Raw genomic sequence first — 27898 nt, 5'->3', positions numbered from 1 at the left:
AATAGGAACAGAAATAGGAACATATCGTGGCACAATATTATGTGTTTCTGTGTGTGACAGTTTTGCATAGACACAACACTCCATCTCTTGCGTTAAGTGCGCTTTTTATGCTTGAATGATTCATAGGTCAGTGTTTAGTGTAAGCACAAACATTCCTCTGAAAATGGTCAGATACAAAGGCTGGGCTGGAAATGAGTGAAAAAGCAGCTATGTCTATATAAAGCCTGGAGAAATATTACTCCAGACCATCTTAAAAATTACAAGAAAGCCTGACTCCTTGGAAGCAAAATTTAGAGAAATGAATGGTGGCTCAAAACCTTTGCACAATACCGTACGTGACAATATGCTCATTGACATTTTTTATTACACACCCTTTGCCTGCTTAATCTCAGATCTGTTTGCTCCAGACTACCAACTTATTTTATTACTTTTATATTAATCTTTAATCTGAAGCCCAGATACACCTAAAGGTATCACCTGACCAAGCCAGACGTCAAGCTTTACAACTTTATTACAGCTTGAGGAGTGCTCCTGCTGTGGTATGTTGGCCAAACTGAACTTAATGTGTGACATATTATAACAGCAAAAAGTCAGAGATCCCATTCTACTGGAAAGGTTGTAAGGAAATGCCCTTTTCATTGGGGCCTATCTAAAGAAAAATAATAGTATTGTTGACATGCTCTACATGTTCTGTAAAGAGTACTGTTAAAAGTTTCCATTTTATCTGCCCGGAGGTTTAGGTGAGCTCTCTGACTTTTAGGGTGAGCTTCCCACGCCTTTCCCTCCACTCCTCCTCGTGTCTGTGGAGAAATAGAGTGGAGGGTGGAGCGAGAGCGGTGGGTTACAGTCCTGGAATGTGCGCGCGCTCCCGATCACTCCGTCTGTCCCAGCGGCGCGCCCGTGCAGACAGACAGAAGACTCGTGTGCGCGCGCAGCTCCGCGGCAGGTCTGGAAGTGCAAAGAGGAGGCAGGGGGAAAAAAAGCCGCTGGAGCGGGGGAGTGATGGCGGTGAGCAAGGAGAAGGGACAACTTTGGTAGTGTAAAACTGACACGCTTGACGAGTTTTAGAGGGCTAGCACGATGGAACAACAAAGAGGTGAGAGGCTGAGAAAGTTGTTCACCTTGGTGTGGTGTTTTATGTTGAAATATTGTCAACAACTCGTGCTGGAATTGCCACAATGAATTGTCGAGAGCGAGATACCAACGTTCGCTCCTATTGAACTGTTGGCCGACTAAGCTGAAGTTGGTCGCGCTTTTTTCTAATCAATGTTTGGCGGTGCCGACGACTTGAGTAATGTTTAACCGGTTGAATTTGTTCAAAAAGAAGTTCGTAGTTCATGAAAGTGGCTTTAGAGCCTCATAATGTTGCTGTATCTTAGCGCTAATACACACAATCGGCTGTTCACGCTAACCTTTTCAAGTTGCTAGCCAAATGAAGTGCAACACAAGTTGCAGGCTTACCTGAAGCTACATTTCAGTCTGTTTTGATTTGAAAGTTGAACGACCTATGTGCGTGCAGTTTCTAAAATAGCTAACGTTGTCGTTGGCTGTGGTGAGACCGCGTTGTTTCGTCCATGCACTGATAGACTTTACTTTGCCTTTCTCTCTCTGTAGGAGACTTTGCTGCTTGTGTTTAGTTGATACAACCGTGCTCCAGAAAATCTCCGCCGGACCCATGACATCAGTTGCGTAAAGTTGTCGAGGGACAATTGCTCACCGTCAAACACTGTAACTCTCTCCAGAGCTGGATTTTAAGCGTTGTGCTGCAGCCGTAAACAAACAGAATGATCAAAGCGGAGAGCAAAGCAGGCGAGAGGAGCCTGAGGAGCGCGTCCCCTCACAGAAATGCATACAAGTCTGACTTCCACGCCATTAAGTGCTCCTTTGATGGGACAAAGTCCGAGAATGCGTCTAATACCTTTGCAAATGGATCCAGTGACAACCGGGAGGACTCAAGGGGGAGGCCTTTTGGGACCAGAGTGAATAAGATAAAGAATATATTCCTACAGATGGATGGTCAGCAACAGGAGAGCCAAGATGGGAAAGTGAATTTAAAGTCTGATGTGACCCAGGTGTCTCCACCAAAGGTGCAGTTTCCGGTCAGCACTCAAAGACTTAACTTGAACAGTGCAGCAAGCCCAGAATCGCACATTTTGGATAAAACGCCCAAGGGAGAAGATGCTGAGATTGACAAAGTGGCCTTGGCAGAGAAGTTTTCTGTGACCAGAAAACTCTTTGAAAGGGGCATTAAAGAGCAGCCTGCCGTGGAAAAACAATCTCCAAACAGAGTAGTAAATCGTTTGTCACTTGGAAGTGCCTCTGATGAAGGGAAAAGCACGAGGAGAGTATCAGGATCAGAGACCACTAACAAATCGGAGCAAACTCCTTCACCTGCAGTTAAAAGTCGGCCAGATGAGAAGGCTGATATTGAGAAACGGCCTCGGGCGTCACTAAATGCGGGGCCCTTGTCAAAGAGGTTGGAGAATTATATAGTTGAGAATGACTCAGAAGACATTAGCACCACATCTGCTAAACAACACAGTACCACTGCACACATACTGCCTACCTCTCCAACAGGGGACACCTTACATAAACCTACATCTCCTGTTAAAGACACCGTAGACTCTTTCTCTGATGCCACTAACAAAAAGAGAGACAACAAACCAGCACCTTTAGGGACAAATATTGGGCCAAAACCAACATTTCCAGCTACCAGTTCAGCATCCAAATCAGTTTCTTTTACAACTGATGCCACCCACAAACCTCTCTCACCAGAGCAAACAAGCCCAGTTAGCCATGGTCACAAGTGCTTGACATCATCTGGTGATGGATTTAGTAGGACATCTGTTGACTCAGAGAAGGGCAAACCACAAAGTCCACCCCCAAGGGACGTGAAACAGCCTCTTCCATCAGCTGGTGGCTTACAGAATGACAACAGGGGCAAATACCCTGAAAAAGCCAAGACTAATGACCGTGTAGCACGCAGTCCTGTTGGGGACAAGATTCCCAGTCAAAACTCCTCTCCAGAATCCAAAGGGGTGGGCATGGTACGTGCTGAACTGGTAGTGGTTCAGCATGAGTCCTCGGAAAGTGAGGAGAATGAAGATGAGAATAATGACGATGTGTTTGAGGCTCAGAAGGTTCAGCAACCCAAAGATCAGCAGTCAGACCTGAAAAGAACCCATGCTCCAGAAAAACTGAACTGTACCTCTGCACACCAGGTCTTATTAAGAGATGACATGAAAGAGGCACAGTGGACTGCAGAGGATGTAGGCGAAGGTACACTCTTAGAGGATAATGGGGAATTTGGGCTGAAAGAGAGAATGGAAGACAATGTAGTTGTGAGTCGGGATGGTGAAGACACACGTGATGTAGATGATGAAGCAGCAGCAGAAGAAGAGGGTGAGCTGGAGGAGCAGGTGGGCCAGGGCATACAGGATAGAGCTTCTCCAGTAGTGTATGGTATAGAAAATGCAGCGTTTGTGGATGACAGGGAAGTGGACCAGGTCCTCAGGGAAGAGGAGGAGGAAGATGAGGAGGATCAGATGTATGGGGAATACGATGACTGTTATGAGGTCCTTGGTTTGTCAGATGAGGAAGAGCCTCCCTTAAAAAGGAAAATCAAGTTTTCTACAGATCCCATTCTGGTAAGTATTTTGTGTTGTTTGCATCTGAAGCATTGTTGCTCACCTGAGATAAAAACAAAAAAACCTAAAACAAATTGCACAGCACCTTCATTATAAACCACCGTCACACTGACTCAGCAGTGGTGTCTGACTGGGGTGTTTCCCAGAAGACACAAGACAAATGAGTGTATGCTCAGAATGAATGCTTTTGTTGGACATGTTGACGTCACAGCTGCTGCACTGTATCATCAGATGAGTTTTGCCACAGCTGAGAAAATCTAAACTATGCTTCATTTAATCATAGGGTCAAGGAAAACAGGTAGTTTGACAACCTTGTCCCCCTAATCCCCATGACTAATAGGGGAGCTGTTTGGGGATAAGGGGGGTAGTGGTTTTGTTTGGTCATATTTTTTTATAATAATGTTGACTTTGCATAAAAGCATCCAAGAGTAGGTGCTGCTGAACAAGACTGCAGGGAGGTAGATGCGTAGAAACTGCAATTTAAAAAAAAAAAAAAAAAATTGTACTCATTTATACGGGTTATCCTTTGATCATGAATTATTTGTTGCTGTCATAAGGGATTTTTCTTGTCTGTCCAACATAGATGTGCGTATTTATCCAGTTTATCCAATGGCTCTTTTTGGTTGACCCTGGCTACCAGTAACACGTGTTACCGTTTTTATTTACATTATGTTATAAGGATATAAATCTCAAGTGACAAACAGAAAGGTAGAATTTGTGGCTTTGACAATACAAGTCCTACAACTAGTTTTGTAGAGTTGGTGAACATTGAGAGGACAATTGTAATTAACATATTTTTGACTTCTTTCTTATGACTCATCTCATTTTACCCAGAGATGGGGTTTTCCTGGCTTAGTCACCACCTAAAGGAACCTTCTAAACATTAATTCATGGATATTAAAGTGTCTGTGTCACCTTATTAGACTATTCAGTTTTCCTGTTATTACTCACCACGTGATAAACACAACTCCTTTGCTCAAGTTGATAAACACTTGAGCAAAGGCACTGTCAATTAACAAGGCCAATTAAAAAATTTTAATGCTAGTTTGTTTCTTTGTTTTTTGTTTTGTTTTTGTTTGTTTTGGGTTTTGTTGGGGGGGGGGCGGCAATTTCCTCTGTGCACAAATTCCTCTGGGATGTTTCTCTTTCAGTCCCTGTTTAAAAAAAATCATTCCCCAAATAAGCAGTGGTGAATTTCATCTTCCTAGAGTAGTCACATAGTGGGAATATACAGACTTCTAGACTAGGGAAAATGCATTATATTGAATTTAGATTTAGCAAAGACAACCCTGTAGTATCATTTGTTTTATATATTGTAGAAGTTTGCACTCTTGTTTTTCAGCTGATGTAATCTCTTTTGGTATTGACACAGATCACGAGCGCAAACATCACCACCTAGTTATTAAGGGGTGTGAAGCAGAAGTGATTTATTTTTTTTTCCGCTACTGATACTTAACTGTCATCATATCTCATCAACTTTTTGCTAAAACAGGGGAAACGAATCACACCAGCAGATTTCACACAGCATTTGTAACAGCCCAGTGTTTATCCAGGCCTTGAAATGTGCTGTTATCTGAGGGTGTGGGGTCCTCCTCCCTATCCCAGTCATCCTGGCAGGGGGTCCTGAGAGAGGGGACCAGAAGCTGACCTGGCCTGAAGGGGACACAAACTGTGTGCCTCAGCCCCCAAAATCTAGCTATGACAGGAATAAACACAGCTTTATAGACACATGTCACAGCAAAACACTAGGCTGTCTTCTCTGTAGCAATTCACTGTCTGTAAAAGAGAACTCCTTGATATCAGGTTAGATTAGTTCATATGTAAGTTTGTATCAGTGGGCATCTGCAGGGCTTGTTCCAAATTTTCACATACTAAACTGCTGGCATGACAATTTAGTATGTGAACAGTATGCATAACTTATGGACAAATCACTGAGGTGAAAATTATGGTCCTTTTAATATACTGTTTTCTTCTTTCGGCTGCTCCCTTTAGGGGTCACCACAGTGGCTCATTTGTGTCAATCACACCGTAGCATCTTCCTCTATTACACCAATGCTCTGCATGTCCTTCTTCACTGCATCCATGAATCTTTGTGGTCTTCCTTTTTTCTTCCTGCCTGGCAGCTCCATATTCAACATCCTTTGGCCAGTATAGCCACTATCCCTCTTAGCCTTGGACATCTCGTTTTCATTATATATTAATCTATTATATATAATTCGTTATATATAAATCAGTTTTCTCAACTAACGAATGAGTTACTTTGTTCATAACAAAAAACAAGTGTGTCATAGTTTGCTAGGTCAAAATGTTTACTTCACTGATGGTGCATACATAGTCAATTCTGAAAAAGAACCGCAATCTTGATCAATATGTGGCACATCTAACCAGAGCACTGATTGCTGTGTGGACAGCATGTGGATGCACATTATGGATATTGTCATCCATGAAGTGGGCAAGTCGGCAGTGTAGTAAGTACACCTAGTCATTAATCTTACTTGGTTGACTCGCAACTTCTCACCCTTTGTCAGTGGGATAGGCTCCAGCCCCTCCTCAGGTGAATAAGTGGTTAAGTTAAATGATGGCTGGATTTCGATCAGTGATGTTAAAATGAATTTCCCTGTTGATTTACATGTATGGACTAATGCCAGTTAGTATGAGTGCTGTCCACAATACGAGCTTGTTTTTGCTTCAGATATTTGAGACGTTACTTGACAAATAACTAAAGATATAAGTTGAAGATGATGTCTGTGATTTTTAGCTACATTTACAAGTATCATGCTGAGAAAAAGACAGAAGAAGCCAAGTCTCTTACTTTTTTCCTCAGGCTATGTAAAGACTCTTTTTGGGTGACACAGTTTAGCTAGCTCAGACTGAGCAGCATTCTCGTGGTAGAGAAGACTTGAGATTGGCAGCATTATTGTCCATAGATTTTTAGGTTGGTGATTTAATTATTTAGTTTGAGAAAGAGTTGCTAAAAGACTGAGAAAAGTGGCGGAATCTTTCACTGATGTCCCCAAGATGTCGATAATGACGTGAGTGGAAGCATGATGATCATTGTCTGGAGTGAAAAGTATGTTGAGGCTTCAGGGCTGTGTGGTTAAATAGTTTCCCATTTGAAAACAAAAGATAATGAACGCCCAAATATAGAAACTGAAAACCAGATACCTTATGCAACAGACAAATATGTGATCAGGTAGAGCTGGGCGATAAAACGATAACGATATGTATTGCGAAATAACTTTTTCTCGATAGAAAAATTGCGATAGACCTCGTCTCTCGCTTGCTCTCTTAAAAAAAGAAAAAAAAAAGAAAAGAAGAACAGCCAATCCAAATTAAGTAGCGCAGAGCAGAACCAATCACAGCCGCAGCGTCACGTCACGTGACTTGTTGCGTACAGCACAAGTGCCAAGCCGCGCATGTGTGGTTTGGGATGCAGCCAGCTGCTGGTAATGGAGGAAATGAGTGTGTTTCGTAGTGATGTGTCGGTCGCGAACGAAATGGCTCTTAGAGCCGGATTTTTGACGTGAACGACGCGAGCCGTGGGTTTTTTTTCTTTCTTTCTCTCACCCTCTCTCTCGCACTGTTTTTTCCGCTTCACTCCGCACGCGAGCCTTGTGCTTTGCGCTGGGAAGAGGGGGGAGGGGCGGTAGTTACACTCGCAGTAGCACAGGAACAGAGCGGGAGGGAGGGAGAGAGAAAGAGAGCCAGGGACAACAACGTCACATTAGAAAGGTATAGTAATCATCCACAACTATTTTCAGTTGCGGATGATAAAGGATTCAGAAAGCTATACAACAAGGAGAGATTGAAAATTTCCTTTTAGTTCTCAGTTTATTTGATATTGACAAAAGTTAATCAATTTTGTCTGTTCTTCTGTAAAACAAACTTAAGATTTATTTTTAGAATTAACATTTTGTTTCTAAGTGGAATTGACAATTTAGTAGTCTGTTTTGTTTGTTCTATTTTGAAACTTAAACGCTTTAGCGGCTGCCTTTTGTGTAGTTTGCAATATTTGCCTTTATTTATCTGAAAAGTCTCATGTTCCTTAAGTACATCTACCCTGTTGAACTTATTATGGGAAATAAATATTAAAATCAAGACAAGCTGCTGATTATTTCACATTTTACTTGTGAGCAACGGCACATTTAAATCTTACAAATATAGTTATTTGGCTTATATCGTGATATATATCGTTATCGCCTGAAATGAAAAAAACATATCGTGATATGAAAAAATCTTATATCGCCCAGCTCTATGATCAGGTGGATATTCTATGTGGCTCTACTTAGACTGTAATTCTTTTTGAAAAGTAGGGCTGATTGATGCACACACTGCATCATAGGGCAGCAGTTTGTCAAAACGATGATATCTGCCCGGATTTGGACCACAACAGCGTGGGCTGGTTGTGCTTTCATGATTGTGCCACAGCGAACATTCCTACCTGGAAAACTAAAGCCTTTTGCTAGCACTGCATCATTCTCCACTGTCTATTAGTCAGAGTTGGCACTGGGACTGAGTGCACTTGAGTTGTAGCTGACTAGGAGAGAGGAAGTTCTTTGTACTCTGCCTCAGAACAGTATTAACTCTCTAAGTAACCTGAGTCTTATTGACAGAGGAGGTGTGCTGTGTGAAAGAAAGGTCCTCTTTATGAAGGAAAGACACTGGACATGTCTTTCCTCTTTATGAATGAAAGACATGTCCAGTGTCAAAACGAATCACGCTGGATGAAGAGCTCTTCTAAGGCAGTCCAGCAACATGTAAAATACCAAATGATTGACTACCAAATGCATTTCATGAATACGATACTCACGATGTTCTATATAAGACGAATAAAGGTGTTGAAAATAGAGCAGGTAGGATAGTTACACTTTAGTAGGACAAGGAAATGTTGCTGTGCTGTTAGCCTGTGAGGCCATCTAGCTGAATCAGCAGGATAAAATGTTGCACTACTGCATTACAGGTCCCATATCATTAAAATACGTTTCTGCTGAGAATTTTCTAAATGAAAGTACGAGTTGTGAATATCTAAAGTCTCTTACTCCCAGCAGTCTTTCAGCCCCTTTGTAACAAGAACGTTTGCATGCCAGTTTCCCCCTCTTTCTACTTAGAAAATGGGTAACTAATAGGCTGGAATTGAGCTAGAATTTACTGATAACGGAGTATCAAAGCATGCTGCTAACATGCACTACTGTGCATGGTCAGGAGCAAAATGTATTTTAGCAGACTTAAAGATCATTAGGAGTTTAACTGTAGGCTGTATTTAAAGTTTTGTTTTGTTTTTTTTAGGTAGAGGCTTAAGCTGTTGTCAGACCACTCTTTATAAAAAGGAACTGAAGCTGTTGTCATGGTTAAAACCATCAGTCTCTGCTGATAACGAAAACAGTAATTTTACCTTGCAGAATGCATAACTAGTTAATGTGTTGGTATGACTAATGTACAAACATGTTAATTCTGACTCGAACAACAGTAACCTGGTGTTCTGAGGTAATAGGAGTTTTTTGCTTTTTCCCCTGGAGTCTGATAGTTTCAGTAAAAGAAGCCAAACATCATTCCCTGGCGCATCTAATGTGGTCAACATAATGATTAGCTTTAATCACTGTACACAGATCAGATCTCCAGGAAAATAAAATGCTGACCATGAACTGTGGGAACTTGACCAATTTATAACCAATAGAGAAGAGTCGGGTGTTACTTGGACTTAATTTTGCTTTGTCTTTTTCATTGCAGCTAAACTCAGCTGGCTTTCTGTTCAGTTTACATCTGTTTTGTTTTCTTCTCTCTTCTCTGCACTCATTTATATCATATTTCGATACAGCTGAATTCACAATCAGTCTGTTCTTACGGGCATATTTTTCTGCTCCTGTTGTTAGACAACAGAATAACAATGAAATGTTGACATTAACATGGCCAATTTACACAAGGAAAAAACTGCCAAAACAGTGCAGTCATTTGCCAAGGCACTGCACTGCTGAAGTCTAGTTTTTGTTACTGTGACACTGTCTGATGAAGTCTACATGCTCGTATGTATCATATCGTATGTACTCCAATTTAAAAGCAAAATGGTCACTCAGAGAGCCGACTGTCTGTTTTTAATCGTCACCAACAGACTTCCTGAGAAAGGCAGGTGCAGCAGCCAGTCAGTTCAATTTAAAGCTACAGACACCAAACCGGACGGATGTTAATCTCTTAGTTTGGTACAGTTCTACAATATTATTGTGTCTTAGCATGTCCTCATTCAGAAAAACAAATTCTGAACAAGGACATGCCTATAAACCATTAAACAAATCTTCGTCTAGCACAGTATGTTTGTATAACCTGGATTTCTCATTCTTCCTGAACACTGTAATAGAGCAAAACATCAAGCATGATCAAATGAACTCTTTAAAATAAACAGTCTCTGCTGTAGGTGTGTTAGCTATTTGGGGTCAAAGTCTGCAAAATCACTGTCGGGCCACATATTTTCTATATCTGTCCAAATTGTCACGGTTTTGTGTGTTGTGTTGCACACAAAGAAATTTGAACATTATACATAAGTGGTTCATAGCACACACAAAAAAAGGATCTGCACCTCCTGCTTTGCTGCAGTTACAGAGTCACAGGAAGTGTTACTAGCAGTTGCTGGTCAAGTGACCGTATTGTCCTTTCTCAAACACACAGGGTGTGGTTTAGGATTGTACAGTTCATAGCACATCTTTCTTTGTTTGCACTGTTGATGATTACACTGTCCACATGGGTTGCCGTCCAAGCACGCACCTCCTTTTATTGGTTGGTGTCCCATATGCCCGCAGTAAAGCTTTTGTTTGGTATCCTTAGACATTTCAACTGTCATGAAGATCACAGTTTAATGACTTTAAAATGAGGCGAAAAACCAGGGGTGCCAGGAGTGTTTTTTCCCCCCCATTTTTTGCCAAGCTAAACTTAATTGAAGCAAGGCAGAAGGCTTGTCCTTCTAGTTGTATTTTACATAGAAAGTTAAAAAATAAAAATAAAAAAAGGGGGCGGGTTGACATTTGGATGCTACCCTCTGCAGCCAATCCACCCCTTAGCGTTATGCTTTCCATTTCCTAACTAAAATGGGTCTTGTGTTGGGGAATTTGTCTGACTTTGTCCCACCCTGATCCAACAAATGGAGGGGATTCGATTTTGCTCCAGCCACCTGGACTGGTGAGTGACTCTGACGAAACAGGGCAGAATACTAATGCCGTCAGCTCAATGCTGTTCATTAAACAGCTTGGCATGGGATGAGTCTTGATTGTGATGGCCTTAAACGGTTTCATTATCCCTTTACCAGCGAGCACATTTAACAGATGCTGTGTATATTTCACTCAAAGATAACTGTAGTTTTCAGAAGCTCTTGCTATACAAAAGTGGCTTTTGTGCCATTTATAAACAAACCTGTTCAACCTGTTTATGTTTGCGCTCCTTTTGGAAATTTGACTCTGTTATGGCACTGTGTGCTTCTCAGACTCCACCTCTTCCTGCTGCAGTTCTTTACACTTTGAAGTCTAAAAAAGGCAAACTCAAACTTGACTTACAGTCAGTCATGGTGAACTCTACAAACTCATTTTAGGAGAATGCATGCAGGAAGTAGTAGATGCATATTTTTCTGTTTGCTGGTGCGTTTACCCAGGATCACAGCGCTGGGCCCCTTTGCTTTTTTTTCCCCATTTACTCTCTGATCTGTGCCAGACCACCACCCCTGCCCCAGCTTGCTCCCACAGCATGTTTTGATTTGTTGTCTTTTTGTAGGTCTGCTTACATTATGAGCTCTCCAAATCAGTGGTCAGCCCTTGTGTTTTGGTTTTTTTGCATTGGCAAAAGATTTCTCTGGGTTGACTTTTCCTCGCAGCTGCTGACTCATTTCCCACACTGGTATTCTGTTGTGGGGAAGGAAAGATGGAAAGGATTTCAGTTTGGGTGTGGGCATGTATCCATCTGTGCATGTGAGCCCACATGGAGAGAACAGACAACCACTACAGTTGTGGGAGTTGTTAAGATATCACATGTTGCAGACAGCTAGTGTATTGAAAGACATGGAAACGTATAGATGGCATACTTAAAGTACGTCTTATTTTATTAATTTACTAAAGAACCAAAGAACCAGTAATCAAAGAAATGAGTCATTTAAGGATAGAAGTATCAAAACACATGATCAGCATTACAGTTTTGTATTTTCTAAAGGTAGTATTGTTTCAGTTTATGGTAATTTTTATTTCAAGTCCAGTTTATTTCTATTAAAATAAGAAAGCTTGATAGTTAAGCCTTTAGTTTAGTTGTGTATAATAACCTTGCATATGATGCACTACTAAATGATGGCAAAATGTAAGCAAACTACAGTGTGAGGAGAGGCTGATCATTATCTTAAACCCACCCATATTACACAAACAGCTGTGATTGGCCCAGCACGAGCAAGTCTGTGTGGAAATTTGTTTGATCGGGAGGGGAACCAGAGCAAATGAAACACGAGCTCTTGGATTTGTCTGGTTCCCATGCTCACTAAATACCTTGTTCTGTATAAACTTAAAGGAAAAATTTTAGTTCTTCCTTTCTTTGGTTTCTCATACTTGTTGGAGTCAGTTGTCTGATCGACATTTGCGTGTTTACAATACAAGTGGTTGCTGTGCTGGGCACGTTCTGCACATAAAATGAAAATGAATTTATCTGTCTGATCTGGAAACAGTGCTCTGTTTTTAAGGGTGTTTTTGTAAAGGGAGACGCTAATAAAGACAGATTTTTCTCTTTCTTGCAAAGAAGACAGCGGTTGAGTGATTAGGTTTCTGGAGAGAGCAGGACATTGTTTGAAAAAGGCCCAGGAGTCCATGGCAACAGGGAAGTCAGACGTGAGAGATCAGGGAAAGGTATGGGGTAGACGCCAAGCTGCTCCTCAGCTAATGCCACGGACCAGGATTCAGTGGTGCTTGTTGCATTCCATTAACCTACATTTTCATCCCTCAACTACTAACTCTTTAAAGTATAAACCAAACGGTAGCTTTTATCCTTAGTGAACACTTTTGCTGATCTAGTTCTGTTGAATCCATGTAAACCGCATAAATTTAATAGCTGTGACTTCTATTTATAAAGACAGTCACAGACTTGCAGTATTAGTAACCCTCGTGTTTGAGTGGCTTGTTGTTAAATAGAATTATGTAAGCTTACACACTATGTATAGACACCTTGCTTTAGTGTGATGTAGATTTAAAAAAAAAAAGACATGTGGGATGGGAGCACAGGAATATTGATTCTACACCTGGAATAACATTATTTCAGTATTTTTTAAAAAAAAGGGTTTGAAATGTTAGACACTTGTGTTACTGGTGTAACTAGTAATAGCGTTTCTTCCTAGACTATAAATCCATCTAGACTCCTCACAGTGGTCTCACACAGCAAAAGCTATTCAGATGTGGGTCTTTTGCATAGCACTGCTTAAATAAATAAATTGCTGGGGATATGTAATATAGCATGTAAAAGAACAAGTTCTAGGATCTTGGATATACCCCATGCTTTCCAAAGCAGGATAATTGCATGTACTATTGCACAGCTGTAGTAACTTCTTGAAGTACTTAAAATAAATTATCCCCGTCACTGAGACAGGATCTAACAGGAAATGACTCTGCAGCACTGTCATGGTTATGTCTGAATGAAGCCGTGAGGAACATTAAGGTATAACTGACCTGTGTCTGAATTCCCCTCTGTAAAAGACTGCTAAAGGAAGCAGTGTTATGTATTCCATGTGTCCACTTTGATGATAATCAGTGGGATGTTGTAAAACAGAAATGGTTGCAGTAATTCACTCTGACAGATTTAACATAAAGCTTAGTGAGTTATTCTGGAAACTTGCTATCAGCAGTGTATTTGGGCTTCATCCAAAGGCTACATTGTGAGGAGAAAGAAAGACGGAGGAAGGATGAGATTGTTTGTGGTTGATTCCTCAAGTCTTGACATGCTGCAGGATCTAGACCTTAGTGGAGTGGAAATGTTTATTTAATTACATCATTTAATCTGAAGGTAAATGTCTCAGTCACGGTCTAATCCTATAGACTTTGTAGTTTCTGTTTTTTGTTTGTGTCATCTTTTGTTCTAGGATTTTTGTTTTAGTGTTTCCCAGGAATGTACACTAGAACACAATACATCTGCTTAATAGTTACAAGATTCATGTGAAGTTTTCTGTTTAAGAAAATGTGTGTTTAATGAGAATGCTTGCAGTTGTATGTGTGGTTCTGCAGTTCAGTTTAAACTAGTGAATATTTTAGTTGATTTCTCAAAATTGCCTGTAATGAAACAAAAAGAAACCCTACATTTTTTAGAACCCTACATTTTTATTTTGAGAAATTAATAATATTGCTTTTAATCTACAACACCAGTTCTTTCTTATTTTCTTTTAGCAGCAGTCTATAAATATCTGGAAACAGCAGTGCATTCAGTACAGCTCAGCATACGTACTTGTCTACTGTAAAGCCAAGCTGTTGTAATAACTGCAGTATGTAGTTTAGTATTGTCTTGCTGAAATATCCGAGGCCTTTCCTGAAAAAGATGCCTTCTGGCTTAGAGCAGTTTTCTCTAAAACCTTTACATACCTTTTAGCATTGATGTGCATTTCCAGATGTGCAAACTGTCAATTCCATAGATTGCAATACACCCCTATACCATCAGAGAAGGCTTTTGTAACTGATAAGCAAATTTAGTACCCCTATTTGTGAGATGAGCGTGAAATCCCAGGTATTAGTAACCCTGTTATTCACTAAATTATGGTATTTCTTGCCCATATGCACAAATTATCAGCATGTTTACCTCTATTTCAGTGAGCAACACCTGCGTGGATGTACTTTTAAACACTGACACTGGCATCATCATAACTCCACCCAGATTAAGATTAACAATGGCCAAACAGGGGGGGTTATCTTACCAATGCATAATCAGGCATTAGCTTCTGATGGAGTCTGCTAAACTGTAATCTACTTCTTTTTCTCTTCTTTTTTTAAAAACAGTAATGTTATATCTGTAATACCAAATGTAATTGGCTGTCTTCACTTTATGGCATTTTGCTAGAAAAAAATACTCTCGTTTTAATCAAAGTATTTTTGGGTTACATATTTAGTAACTGAGTGACCGCAGATGATGATCAAAGTCCATTTTTCCCAGTATTATGCTGCTCACTTTGGCTTGACCCTTGTTGTTTTTCGAAGTGGATTATGAATATAATTTCTGCTAAATGGATAAATTAACAATGAAATTTCCCCTTGTGGGACTAATAAAGGTATATCAATCAATCAATCAAATGGAACTTGTTGTCTTGCTGTGTGTTTTAAACCATGGGGCTGTTTCTGAGCCCTGGATAATGCCTGCTAACCAAGGCTAATGTTTTGGGGTTTTTTTTCTCATGTGTCTCTTTTTCCTGTGCTGATGACGACACTTGTCGTCTTTGAATATTGATCATTGCTACATCCACTGCTTGGTTCCCCCAGCTGTGCCCCACTTTCCATGCTGCTCTTGTTCTGACATACTGCTTGTGTGTGCTTTATAATTGCACACACATGCTGCCTCTGGGACGCATCCAGTACTTTGTGAAACCTGCTTGCAAAGTTCACAACTTCTTACATAGAGCATGTTTTAAAATGTCTCTTGAGCTTCAGTGTCACTGACATTTTACTCTGATTCAAGACATGAAGATCAATACTATAAATGTAAGCTACTATATATCCTAAGTTAAATCCAATGGTGACAAAAATGGTGAAAGTGTAACAGAACTTAAAAGAGCAAATGTTAGTGAAACTGGTCCAAGTCACTGGGTTCAGCTGTCGCCCAGCACGTTGTTACAGTTAAGTAGTGAGTGAACTGATGACTTATTTTCTCTAGCAAAGATCAGTGCATGAGTGAAATTCCTTCTTCCCCAAACCATATCAAGAATGTGTCCTTGTTAAGCTTGCCCAGATTTATTAAAAAGAAACAAAAAAAAGCCTGTGCCTGTGAGGATCCTGTGGATTTAACTCATAAATTTGTGCGATGCTTATCTGCCAGGTCAGGACGTAGAACGACTCTGTTGATGCTATGGACTATTTTGCTTGCCACAGGTTTTCAGTACCTTCTCTAATGAGGAATATGATCGGCGTAACGATGATGTTGACCCAGTTGCAGCATCTGCAGAGTATGAGTTGGAGAAGAGGGTGGAGAAGATGGATGTGTTTCCTGTGGAGATTGAGAAAGGTGGGTTTTCCATAACTAAATCAATAAATAACACAGGTTTGTTCTCCAAAGCCAACTGTATTTTCACAGATCTTAACAGTTGTCCATTGTAACTTTGGAATAGATTTGCATTAATAGTATTTATGACAGTCATCAGTTTCTTTAATCAAATGATTAAAGGTCTATGTATGGTGTACATAGACCTAAAAACAATTTTACAAGGATGTGCTAACATTGAAAATATAAAGAGAGGTGATAGCTTGCCAATCATTAATGTATTAAAATATTATTAAATTTAACTCTACGTGCCAAAGCTTTACATCTGCATCTTCCAAATATACACATGGCATGAAGCTGCCAAACCCCCCCCCCCCCCCCCCCCCCCCCCCCCCCCCAAGTCAACGACACTCCTAGAGATTGTATTCAACACCAGCAGTCTCACAGGTTGACTATAGCACAGGCTACAGATGAGATCACCCAGTCGTTTATGTTTTCACATGTGGAGGCTATCTAGAGTTAAAAGGTGTGATTTCAAGTTTACTGTTATGCAGTTCTTTCTACCCATTCTTTAAAATGTGCTTATTTTCTCTTCATCCAGGAGACAATGGGCTTGGTATCAGCATAATAGGAATGGGAGTGGGAGCTGACCAGGGTCTGGAAAAGCTTGGGATTTTTGTGAAAACCATAACTGAGAATGGAGCAGCTGAGAAAGATGGACGGTGAGTCACACTGCTCCAACCTTCTTCTGATTAGACTTCGAAGAAAAAAATGCATAAAATGCACCGCGTACTACACCACAGTGTAATGTCACACAGCTACTGACACACCTGAAAAAACATGTTTATTTATAACTTTGCAAAGAAGCTAATGGAAATACTCAAGAAATTCTCCACTTTAGTAATCGTTCGGTTTCTGTTTGTTGTGATATTTAGATGTGTTTTATTGTTATCTAAAGAAGGGGTGTGTAATATAACTCCCCATTTGAATTACTTTGAAATACTCCATTTTGTGATCACCTCATTTTCTGTCTTCAGCATACAGGTCAATGACCAGATAGTGGAGGTGGATGGTATCAGTCTGGTGGGAGTCACTCAACTGTTTGCTGCCACAGTGCTAAAGAACACCAAAGGCACAGTCAGGTCAGTTCAAACTCCAAAACTTTAATTAAAAGCAACTTTAGTTAAAATACCTTACTGGTAACAAGAATGTATCGCTGTTATCTTAAAATATTAAAATAAAGCTAGTAGTTGAGTCTGTGTTTTTCCCATAAGAGGTCAGAGGTGAGGTGTGTTTGTTTTCTCTTTTGAGGAAAGGTTGCACAAAGTATGCATTATATTACTGATTTATCATAGGAAAATCAAACACCTCTGCGTGACACGGGGAGGCCTGAAATGCATCCCAAAATTTGCATTTCCCCCTAGTAGGCATAACAGATGCTCTGCAGTGTGGTATTTCAAAGCAGCATGTAAAGTATTATGTTAAATAGTGTACTAACAAGGTTAGCATTAACAGGTTTCTGATTGGTCGGGAGAAGCCGGGAACACAAAGCGAGGTAGCCCGCCTCATAAGTGAGACACTAGAACAGGAGAAGAACCAGCAGCAGCAGCAGGAAAGCCTGGATGACCCGTATGAACATTCAACAGAAGAGGTGAGTCAGCTGCTCCTTCACCCCTCTCATATTTTTAAGGGATAAATCATTGGTCATCCTTATGCTATATTGTTGTCATTTAGGATGAAAGATAGAGATGTGAAAATTCCCATGGTGATAACATGACATCATTAAAGTACTGTGAACAGAAATTGTAAAACCATGTTGTACATCAGACCATCCAAAGAAAAATTAAGCGTCTGCTGCTTGAAAACTGGTAATTATTATAAAGCTCACATGCCACGATAATAGCACTATCTCCTTTTGCCACGCCCTGACCTATCCCACTCAGTTCAACCAGCAAATGAGCAGCTGGCTGTGAGTAAACCATGTGTCACCATTCGGCTGTGTTGGAAAGTGTTCATTTAACTACCATCTGTCTGCTGGAGTTGTGAAATGTTTGCTTTCTGAAGTTCAAGCTGCCACAGGCCTGAGCTTTTGCAACAGAGGGAGCGAGAGGATATACAGTGCAAACAGGAGGTTTTCAGGCACTTTTTTAAGTGATCCACATTGTTCTTAATTTTTTTGACTCATTCTAAGATGGATTAAATTCATTCACTTAATTTTAAACACTGTACTCTTATCAAGCATAGCAACCCCACCCCCCCCCCCCTTTTTTTTTTTTTTTTAAAGCTAATACCATGTTTTAAGGGTTGATTCTGAGAAAAAGGAGCACAAAATTCCAGTATTCATTTAATTATTAATTTAATTCATAGCAGTTGCTCACGCTGTAACAGTTCTGAAACTGAGCAATACAGCTGTCCAGAATGTCACATCCACTTCCAGTGATTTCCCATGTGGAGCTGTTAATGTTAGTTTAAGCATGCTCGAATGGTGAATTCACCTCTTTGTTTGTGATCAGTTAATGATCACGTCATTAGGCTTGGTTCAAAAATAAATAAATGCAGGTGACATTTTCTTTCTTTAAGATATTCTTTTTCTTTTGTTTAAATTAATTTCTTTGAAAGAAAAGCCAAGGTATGAACTAAAATTGTGTCATCATAGTATTTACATTTGTTACTGCAGATAGGTGTAGTCAAACTACAGGTGTTTGAATATGATACATTAATTACAGTGTTTCTTCCAGACTGTGGCAGTCATTGGGATCATTGTTGACACATGCTAACCTTTGTCCTGTGCACAGAGGGTGTGTTGCTGTTGGTAGTATCAAATGTCATGTGTGATATCACATTTTAGGAGGACCGGTATGAAGACGACGATGGAATGGATGAAAGGATTCTGGGATCCAATTTCTCTCCTGGGCGAAATGTAGAGGTGTTTGAACTCCCCGATTCGGAGTCCCTGTTTATGCCGGCCAACATGAACAGCTCTCAGATGGCCTTCAAGTTCAAAGAGGTATTACTATCGACATTTGGTTATTTAAAGTTAATACTCAAGTGTTTAATGAACGTAATGTAGCTAACAAAATATTCAATTTTCTTTTTTCCCCAGCTCCAGCTCAAACACAGCATTGCCACAGCTGAAATAAACCAGTTAAAGGAAAAGGTATGGTGAAGCTCTTGATGTAACATATAACATAATAGTAATAAAAACTTAAGTTTAAATAATGTGTACCATGCCATTTTTATTACCAAAATAGAAAAAGTTGAGTTTCTTTTATTGCTCACCCATGTCTGCAGTAATATGTATTTTTATTTATTTATGTATGGATGGATGGATGGATGGATTTTTAAGTTATCATCTCAGAAGTCTGAGTTAGTAAACCTTCAGTGTAAATTTCAGTGTTTTTTGTAAACGTTTTGTTTATTTATTTTACATATACTTAGTATATCTGTACAATGCCTCTGTTGCATATATCTCTATACTTATTGTGCGGGGGTTTTTTTTAATGTAGGTATAGCAGAAAAGTGTCAGTCAAATTTTTCCTCCCAATTGAATGACAGATTGCCAAAGATGGCAGGATAACTTTTAACACACATTCAGAATTTGTGGCGTGTGTCTTTTTAGTCAGTATTTAACAAATAAAATAGCACTGCTCGTCTATTAAGTTATTTTACCAACCCCAAATAACATTCACCATCTCTCTGCACAGCTAGCGGCAGCAGAGGAGGATAAATCGGTGTGGGAAGCCAGGGAGTCTGAACTGGAGCAAAAGATTGAGGAGAATAATGACAAGATCCTCAAGCTGGAGAATTACTGGCTGGAAGCCCAGGCTCTGTGTAAGACTGTGAATGAACAATTAGCTGAGACTCAGACCCAGTATGAGACCCTGGACAAGAAGTACAACAAAGCCAAGAAACTGCTTAAGGATTACCAGCAAAAGTAAGTTTGTCATAAATTACAAAACACTGTTTAAAAAATAATCGCTGTTGAATTCAGATGTTTATAAAAGTTGGTTTAAGTTGGTCAGGTCTGATTGAAGCAGTTCATGAGCCAATGTGAGAAGGATGCCTTTCTGTTGTTTCAAACTATAGAATTGTTATTAGCCTTTTTTCTGCATGACGCTATTAGAGATTTATACAAGTAAGAATATAGCACTTTAAAATAAGTGATTGTGTAGCCACTATGTTTAGTTACATGTGGGATTTTAGTGCTTATTAGTGAGTGGCACAGGTTCAGTACTGTGCTTTGCTTGTGGGGGTGGATGTGGGTTTGAAAAATTGGACCCTAGCAAGCCTTTGCAAATAGAAATTATCTAGGTATGGATTTCAGCTGTGGTCACTTGAGGATACAGATAATACCAATTGTGAACTGAACATTTGAAATTGCATACATTGAGCTCCCCAATTGTGATTTGATCACCCACAATGCCTAATATGAACAGAGCTTAACACTGTAACTGGAAGCAAGTACTAGAGGGAGCCAGGAGAATTTCCAGTAACAACACAGCACTTTACAACCAAATGGACATGTATTAACAGCCATACTGTTATGTTATAACGGAGGTATTTCAGTATCTTCATTTTATACAGAGGGCATTATTAAAACACCCAGAAGGCAATCGTTTGCGGTGCATCTTAAAATAATTTTTTGGAAAACTGTGTTTTGGTCTAAAAGGGTGTCTAAGGGTGTGTGACAGCAAATAATGTCTCTGTGTTGTGTGGGAGAGTGCTTCTTATTTGCATGGATTTACATCAGTGACGTCGCTTGAGATCAACCATGTAACTCAGGGATGGTGGGAAGATGTTGGAAAAGAGTATATGTGTAAATTAAGAGTATATGTAAATGTGTCTATGCATTAAAAAAACAACAGAAAAAACAGTTGGATCTAAACTTAGCCTCTTATTTTGTGATCCTCTGCAGAAAATATCTCTGTGGAATTGCATGGTTTAGTGATAATCACATAAAACTGAACATGTTTATAAGCTTAAATCCTGATGGGAGCCACATTTCCTTGTTTCCTCCCCAGAGAGATCGATTTTGTGAAGAGAGAGGAGGAACTGAAAAAAAGTCTAGATGAAAAAGACAAGTGGTACAAGGGGCAGCTGGAGAGCTTGCAGAACAGAGTAAGACTGCAGCTCAAAAAATAAATGCTTATATATAACCAGACTTGTAAGATACTGAAATGAACCAGAGTGTGATGGCTTTGTCCACAGATAGCTGTCCTGGAGTCCAGAGGAGCATCAGCTGTGGAGAGTCAGATTGTTCAGGATTCTGCTACAGAGGATAGACTGAGCAGCCAGCACTCGGTCACACACACACAGTCTGTTGACTCAAATCTAGGTACTAAAACTGAAGTGTACATGTCACACTTTTATTTTGAGATCTGTAAATCATTCATAAGTACACATAAACTCTGAACTCTTGTAAATTGCTGAAAAGGTGTGCATTCGCTTTTTTCTCTGCTATAGAAAAAGACTGGAGTGAGCTGCTTCCTGAAACGGAGCGCCTAAACACCAGTGCACACAGAGAAAAAGCCCTGTTGGCTCAGAAGTCCAAACGTCAGCCTCCGTCTCGGAGCAAACTGAAGGAGAGTCTTGCTGTGGCTTCGTCATATTCACAGGTCTGAAAGAAAAAGCTTGTGATCCTGTCAAAGAGCATAATATCGGCATGTACTGTGAATGTGATTAGACTGTAAGCCATGTGAGACCACTTCTGTCCAGGAGGTGTTTAAACATACTGACAGACTAGGGAGTGTCCTTTTTTTTTTTTTTTTTTTTTTTTTTTTTTTAATAAACAATATAATAATGCGCCATTATACTGAGACAGAAGACAGCCAAACATAACTTAGAGGCAGAGCTTATATAACGCTATTATATAAATAGCTTTTATCCCCTCTTCCTTGCATTGTCCTTGTAAATTATGGTTTTGGTCCCAACAGGAAAGTGACGGCGAGGACGAGCAGGAGGAGCTACAATCTCCCTGCAGGAGGAGGTCCATCCAGGAGAGTCTGTCCCTCCCAGTGCCGGTCTTCTATCCTGGGAATGGACAGAAAGATGATCCAGGCGAGACTAGAGATGGTTCCAGGAGTAAAGGGGAGCATTCCAATAGCCCATCTCTGTCCCCGTCACAGGGAGAGAGTGTTGAAAGCATTGGAAGTTCCTCTTTGTCGCCTCCAAAACACAACTCGTCACCACAGTCTCCTTCTGGTATCACACGAAATGCGAAGAAGAGGGAGTCCAAAGGCAAGATCAAAGATTCCAAAGGTATGCAAGGTCTGTTTTGAGATGTGTGGAATAGCAAGGCTTTTTCTTGCATTGCTCCCAAGACTGAAATTTATTGTTTCATTACAGAGGAGTTTAATGAGCCTTCAAGTGGAGGAAAGTCTAAAAGAAGATTTCCAGACTTTGGGTAAATATCCAAATCAATCACTATTGTATGTGTAAGCTTTTGGCTTTTTAAACTAACTAAATGAATGTTTCCAATGATCGAAACAGGGGTCTCAGGAAGTCGGGCGGAAAAGGAAAAAAACATGAGAAAGACGCAATGAGGGCATCTTTGGACAGCAGGTATTTTATGGCTACTCACAGTTGAATCTAGTTTATAAAAAAATTTAATATATTTGAAAAAGTCTGATTTGCTTATGGGAACGTTGCTATTGCCACATTGGAAGGTGAACAAGATTTTAATTTTGCAGTATTTATAGAAATCCTGTTTGGTTTTCTTCATTGTTGATTCAAAATCTTCCAAAGGTTTGCTTGCTCATTACTCAAATAGCTGATGTTTATTAATAATTATTAATTTTATAGAATGTGCCACATTTTCAGTATAAACACGTGTAAGTTTGTGTCTCTATAATTACATTTAAACTTTTCTTTTATGACCAGGGGGTCAGCAGAGTTACTAGAGGAATCTGGAGGGAACCTGTCCCCTGCAGAATCAATGACCTCCATCCCCACCTGTATGCCTTTCTCCTGGTTTGGAGACAAAGACAGGGACCGAGACAGAGAGCCCTCTTCCTCCAGCAACAGCCTGGCATATGCTGCCAATGAAACTGGCAGCGAGCAAAGTCAAGATCGCAAGAATAAGGTATGAAGTTCCTGAAAATGTATGTAAAGAAATAAACGTGGAATATAGAGAAAATATTTGTATTAAACACAGCCTTAATAAATTAACATTGTTTTATGGAATTTCACATGAACTTAAGAGAGTGACCAGCTCTCAGTACTGATGGCTTGACTGTAGTCTATCCTCATCATTATTATATAAAACAATGTTAGGCTGACTTCCTGTTGTGGGCTTGTTCTTCAGATACACTGTGCTTTCCAAAGGCTCTAATAAGTAGATCCATGAGTTTGCCATTAGAGAGACACATCAGTGAGGGATTTGGTTCCCTTTTCAGTAACTTTGGAAGTAGTGACACATCAGCTGCCCCCAGTGAAAAGTCTGATTTTCATTTAAGGCTGTGTGGTTGGACTATTCCCAGAATGCTCTTTAATGAGATCATGATCGCACCAAAAGGAGATTACTGGGAAAAAATTTGCTTTTGGCTCTATTGCTGTGTGCTTTATGGCATTTTTTTCCTTTAAACAGACAAATCTCTCCTGGTCCTCTTTATTCAGTCGCTCATTAGATTTGGTACAGTATGCACATTTTTGTTTCACCTTTGGTTTTAGATGACACAGTAGAGAAATACTAACAATCATAGCTCTGGATGCCTAAATTCTCACCTCAGCTGCATCCCATGTATAGTGCACAGTTTTGTTTTGTGTTTTTTGTAGTGGGTATGTGGTACTGTTTCAGGAAACTTTTGTCTAATTTTCCTTCGTTATAGCTGAGAGAGCCTTCTGGCTTTTATTAAACGAAACGGAGAAGCCAAAACTAGTTTCCAGGGATTGTTGCGCTGGCTAATCAGAAATCTACTCAGAGATTTGTGTGAAAATCCAGCACTCACTGCTACCTTGTAACTAACAGTCTTAAAATTTAACTGCACATGAACTTGCTCTTAGTTGGTGCAACAACCTGGAGGCCTGGATAAAAATTCCCTCTCTCTAAATTTAACCCAGAGTTGAGTCTGCATTATATCTAAGAATGATCCCAGCATCAAATTAATTAAAACATTACCCCATACCTGAATAATTGTGTGTTTGTGTTCTAGTGTCAGCTGTGGTAGTTCAGAAGTTGTCGATGTAGTTTTGGTGGTGGATTGGTGTTAGTCTAGCAGCTTCAGTACTTCTTACATAGTCAATCCTTCCACATGTTGAAGATCACAGTCAATCAATGCCTATAATCAATGACATGGACTGCTGCCATAGTAATAAGATTAAATCATTTATCAGATTAATTTCAGTCTTAAGCGAGACAACGTAGCTTTTAACCTTCATACTTAATGCTGTTTGTTTGCCTCTCGTAAAGAACTGCTGAGTGGTGCTGTGTTACTCTAGTAAACAAGTTCCTTGTTTCCACTTGTTCCAGAGTTTTTCAGTCATAGATGATTCTAACCCTGCCAGTCCCAGTTCAGACATCTCTGGGTTAGTTGCTGAACCCAATCTGTCTGGGCGCTCACACACTTTAATCTTCTCTTCCAGCGAGGTGAGTGCTCTCCTTGTTGCACAGTCACAAAAGCCGTGTGGGACGCCTTGATGCTGCTGAAAGGGGACATTCTCAAGCATGCTCTTTGAGCTTCGCCCCCCTTTCATAGCACAGATTAAGTCATGAATGGAGAGGGAATATAAGAGAGCTGCATGTGTGCCTGTTAAATCTTTTTGTTTTGTGTTACAGTGAGTCTTGTGGCTTAGCTTTTTCTGTTAGCTGATGTTAATAGTTCGAACTTGTGCAACCAGTGCTTCGTTTGTTGTTTTTTGTGTTTTTTACAAGCTTTGGCAGTGCACAGAACCTTGTTGACTGCTCCGCTGCCTGTTGAGTGATGTTTCACTATCTGTTTTTTCTGATGTCGTCAATTCTTTTCAGGTGTCTCAGGAAAACATAAAGACATTGACATGCATCAGTGTTGTTGGTACTTTGCTGTCTTTGCACGCTTTTGTTTTTCTCTCTCAGAGCTAGATTAGGAAATGCAAATCAACATAACTCGTAGGACATATCCTTTTGTTGGCTTTCCTCGGGTGTCTCGACCAGCTCATAATTCCTGGCAAAATTTTCTCACCTACACAAAGTTGCAATTTTATCTTGCTGACATTTTTAGATCTGTTGCTCAACACCCATCACTATACTTTGCATTAATAACACAAGGTAACACAAGCCCATGGTATTATTTAGTCGATGAACATGAACTATACATCTTTATTCTGTATAATGTATTTTCCCAGCACTTCGAGTCATAATCTTTAAAAAAAACATGTGGCCCAAAAAAAAGGTGGTATAAGGGGTGGTATAAATTCTTTGCTGCTCTAACAGAAGCAACAGTATGAGGATTTTAATATTTGTTAATATCTGTTTCCTCTGCAGACTTTGGATGATGAACCAGCAGCCACAGGAAAAGAGTATCAGTGGCAGAACCGGCCAGTGTCTGATTGGACCAATCAACAGGTCTGTCACTGGTTGATGGGCATGAATATGGACCAGTACACACCCGAATTCACCGCTAAGGGAGTGGACGGCCAGCAGCTCTTAAACTTGGACAGCGACAAATTAAAGGTAAAACACAAAATTCAAATACAGCACTTACAAATGAGTCAGTGTTGTAGATTGATCAAACAAAGTTTGTTATAGAAAACAAAATCTTCAGTCAGGTCAGCCTGTGACTGCCACCTTGTGGCCAGATTTAGGTTTCACATTTCTGACTGGTGTGGGGTTAAAGTCATGTCACGAAGCATATTAGTCAGACTGTGGTGTTTATAAGACTAAATATTTGTCTAAGATTTGTCTGATTTCACTGCTACATTTGCATTTCATATAACAAAAGTTTTAAACTAAAAGATGTTATAAAAAGTACATTAAAAAAAGTTGTTTCTTTGTAAAAGGGCAGCGTTAGAGCTGATTTAGACTTCTGCAGTGAATCTTTGTGGAGCCTATGATATAATCTGTGTAAGAGGCCAACATCGTGGACAGCATGTGTGGGCGTGTGTGTGGCATAAATGCCTTGTGGTCATCACCTGGTGTTTTATATTCAATGGCAGCTCATAGAAACAAATAAAACTCCAGGACTTGTTTCCCTCCTGGGTCCTCACTCTTTGATGTGGTCAGGTTTTTGTTCCTCAAGCTTTCCCACTTTGTACATTCCCTCACATGCATCCTGGTGGTTTCAGCAAACATTCCTTTAAACATTTGCTGGCATATAGTCCATACATTGAGGTAATGATTGTTATTTACTCAGTGATAAATTCAAAAACTGCTGTGAAAAAGTAGTCCCTAGTAGCACAGGAGGGGTTTGCAGTGACAACACACGGACAGCGTCAATTTCTTCATAAATCCACAGTTAGCGCTGTCTCTCTACTAAACATACCAGTTTGAAGATGTCAGTTTGAAGATCCCAGTTTTTGGGGGGGTTTGTGATATTTTCTGACAGTTAACATAATTAAATTGTGATGAAATAAATGGTTTGAAATGTCCTAATTTTGAAATGTTTCAGTAATGGTATGGAAAATATAGTGGAATTATTTTTGTCCCAAGTCTGTGCTTGATTTATTTTATTTTTTTCTGTCAGGCACTTGGAGTGATGAGTCAGAGTGATCGCTCAACCATCAAGAAAAAGCTGAAGGACATGCGGAAGGCCCAAGAGAAGCTGGAGAAGCAGCGGGAGAAACGAGAGAAGGAGGTTCGACGCAGTGCAAAACTGCCCCTGTCCAGTGACTCCGTCTGCTGAGGCGTCACTTCGGCGATTATGCATTGCATAAAGTTCATCACCATGCACAATCCTGAGAGACATGTTTTGTTTTGTTTTTTTTAAATAACGTCACATTGTCCATGCCGGCAGCCACAGAACATATCCGTGCCAGGAGCAGCCCTGTGCTGTGATTTATGTTTATACTGTTTGTTTTCTCCAAAATCATCAAAATCAAATTTTAACTCAAAGATGGCAAACGTCAAAACGTTTTCCAAAAAAGAGATCCTAGCGTCTTTACCACTAAAAAGTCAGAAGTGATAATTATTAAAGTCTGTATTGAGACATAATGTAGTTCCTGCAGATCATGCACACATTTACCTATCGAGTCAAATGTATACTGATTTTTTTCTTTTTTTGTTAAAGCATTTTATATTTTTTCTAAAATGATATGCCCGTTTCAGTGTTGAACGGTTAATGTACAGGTGGATAAAAGCACTATATTTGTCTTTTAAGCTTCAAGGGGCTACAAGGTTTTAAATGTATAAATGAGTTTTATACATGTGCCTATTAACTGCATATCTTTTTTTTAATTTTTACTTAAATATCATTGTTCATTTTATATTATCAAAAATTTTCTACTAAGTAGAATAGCTAGGCCATCATTTTTGCTGAATGGAAAAGCAAAAAGAAATCAAGCTGGGACAAGGTGAATGCTGCTCTGCTGTCCCCAAGTCTGTGTCGTTAGTGATGCTCCATGTAAATACAAACAGCGTGCAGGTCTGCTACGCGTACACCTCACTGGTCCATTAAACAGCCTGTGACAACGACTTGTGGGATGCGGGATTTGAGGTCTAAACAGTAAAGAATTCACCGCGAAACCGAAGTGCTTCCTTTCCTCTCGAGCATGACTCCATGTTGCGTATCGATTGAGACATATTGGACTGCAACCGCGAAATCAGAGAAATGCTTCTTGGTGTATGCAGCGTCAATAAACTAATTTTCACTTTATGTGGCCTGTGTGCTTTTATGTTGCTGCTCTTTCAAAAAGCAAAGCTTGTATGCACAATAGTCTCAGGGTTAGCTTCACAGACCTGAGTCAAAACCCACCCAATTAATGAAGTGAATATTTGACAGGTTAGATCAGTAAGGTTTTGAACTGATTGCTTAAGATGTTGCTACAGCTTTTATACACAGCTGCAGACTATTAAAGTCTGCTTTAACCAGATGTCGGTGATGTAGCTCATCTGGCACACAATTCACAGGTGTAAAGAAAGTGATGTTATTGTCACCGTTGGTTTG

The 27898-nt window shown here is 39.9% G+C and overlaps 1 protein-coding gene across 3 annotated transcripts; it reads left to right on the top strand.

The window, feature by feature from the left end:
• The first annotated feature begins 952 nt into the window (after nt 1-952).
• On the top strand, nt 953-27607 carry ppp1r9ala (protein phosphatase 1 regulatory subunit 9A-like A). Of its 3 annotated transcripts, XM_063498138.1 has the most exons (20): nt 953-1096; nt 1615-3647; nt 15716-15848; nt 16426-16546; nt 16862-16966; nt 17340-17475; nt 18673-18831; nt 18928-18981; nt 19529-19758; nt 20846-20942; nt 21033-21159; nt 21288-21439; nt 21758-22082; nt 22170-22227; nt 22314-22385; nt 22704-22905; nt 23410-23454; nt 24292-24408; nt 25282-25470; nt 26480-27607. In XM_063498138.1, the coding sequence occupies exons 2-20, from the start codon at nt 1785-1787 to the stop codon at nt 26636-26638; spliced, it is 4344 nt and encodes a 1447-aa protein (XP_063354208.1). In that variant the 5' UTR covers nt 953-1096; nt 1615-1784; the 3' UTR covers nt 26639-27607. The 3 variants fall into 3 exon arrangements, with proteins under 3 accessions (XP_063354208.1, XP_063354209.1, XP_063354210.1); XM_063498139.1 differs by lacking the exon at nt 23410-23454; XM_063498140.1 differs by lacking the exons at nt 23410-23454; nt 24292-24408.
• The last annotated feature ends 291 nt before the right edge of the window (nt 27608-27898 follow it).

This window comes from Pelmatolapia mariae, linkage group LG16_19 (assembly GCF_036321145.2).
Source record: "Pelmatolapia mariae isolate MD_Pm_ZW linkage group LG16_19, Pm_UMD_F_2, whole genome shotgun sequence".
In the NCBI taxonomy this organism is placed as follows: domain Eukaryota; kingdom Metazoa; phylum Chordata; class Actinopteri; order Cichliformes; family Cichlidae; genus Pelmatolapia; species Pelmatolapia mariae.
This window is presented reverse-complemented; position numbering and strand designations above follow the sequence as displayed.

Bases quoted from the DNA above. Each gene is read 5' to 3' on its own strand.
- ppp1r9ala (XM_063498138.1), top strand. From the start codon at position 1,785: ATGATCAAAGCGGAGAGCAAAGCAGGCGAGAGGAGCCTGAGGAGCGCG. The intron at 16,547-16,861 runs GTGAGTCACACT...TTCTGTCTTCAG, and splicing joins GCAGCTGAGAAAGATGGACG to CATACAGGTCAATGACCAGA. The intron at 21,440-21,757 runs GTCTGAAAGAAA...TGGTCCCAACAG, and splicing joins TGGCTTCGTCATATTCACAG to GAAAGTGACGGCGAGGACGA.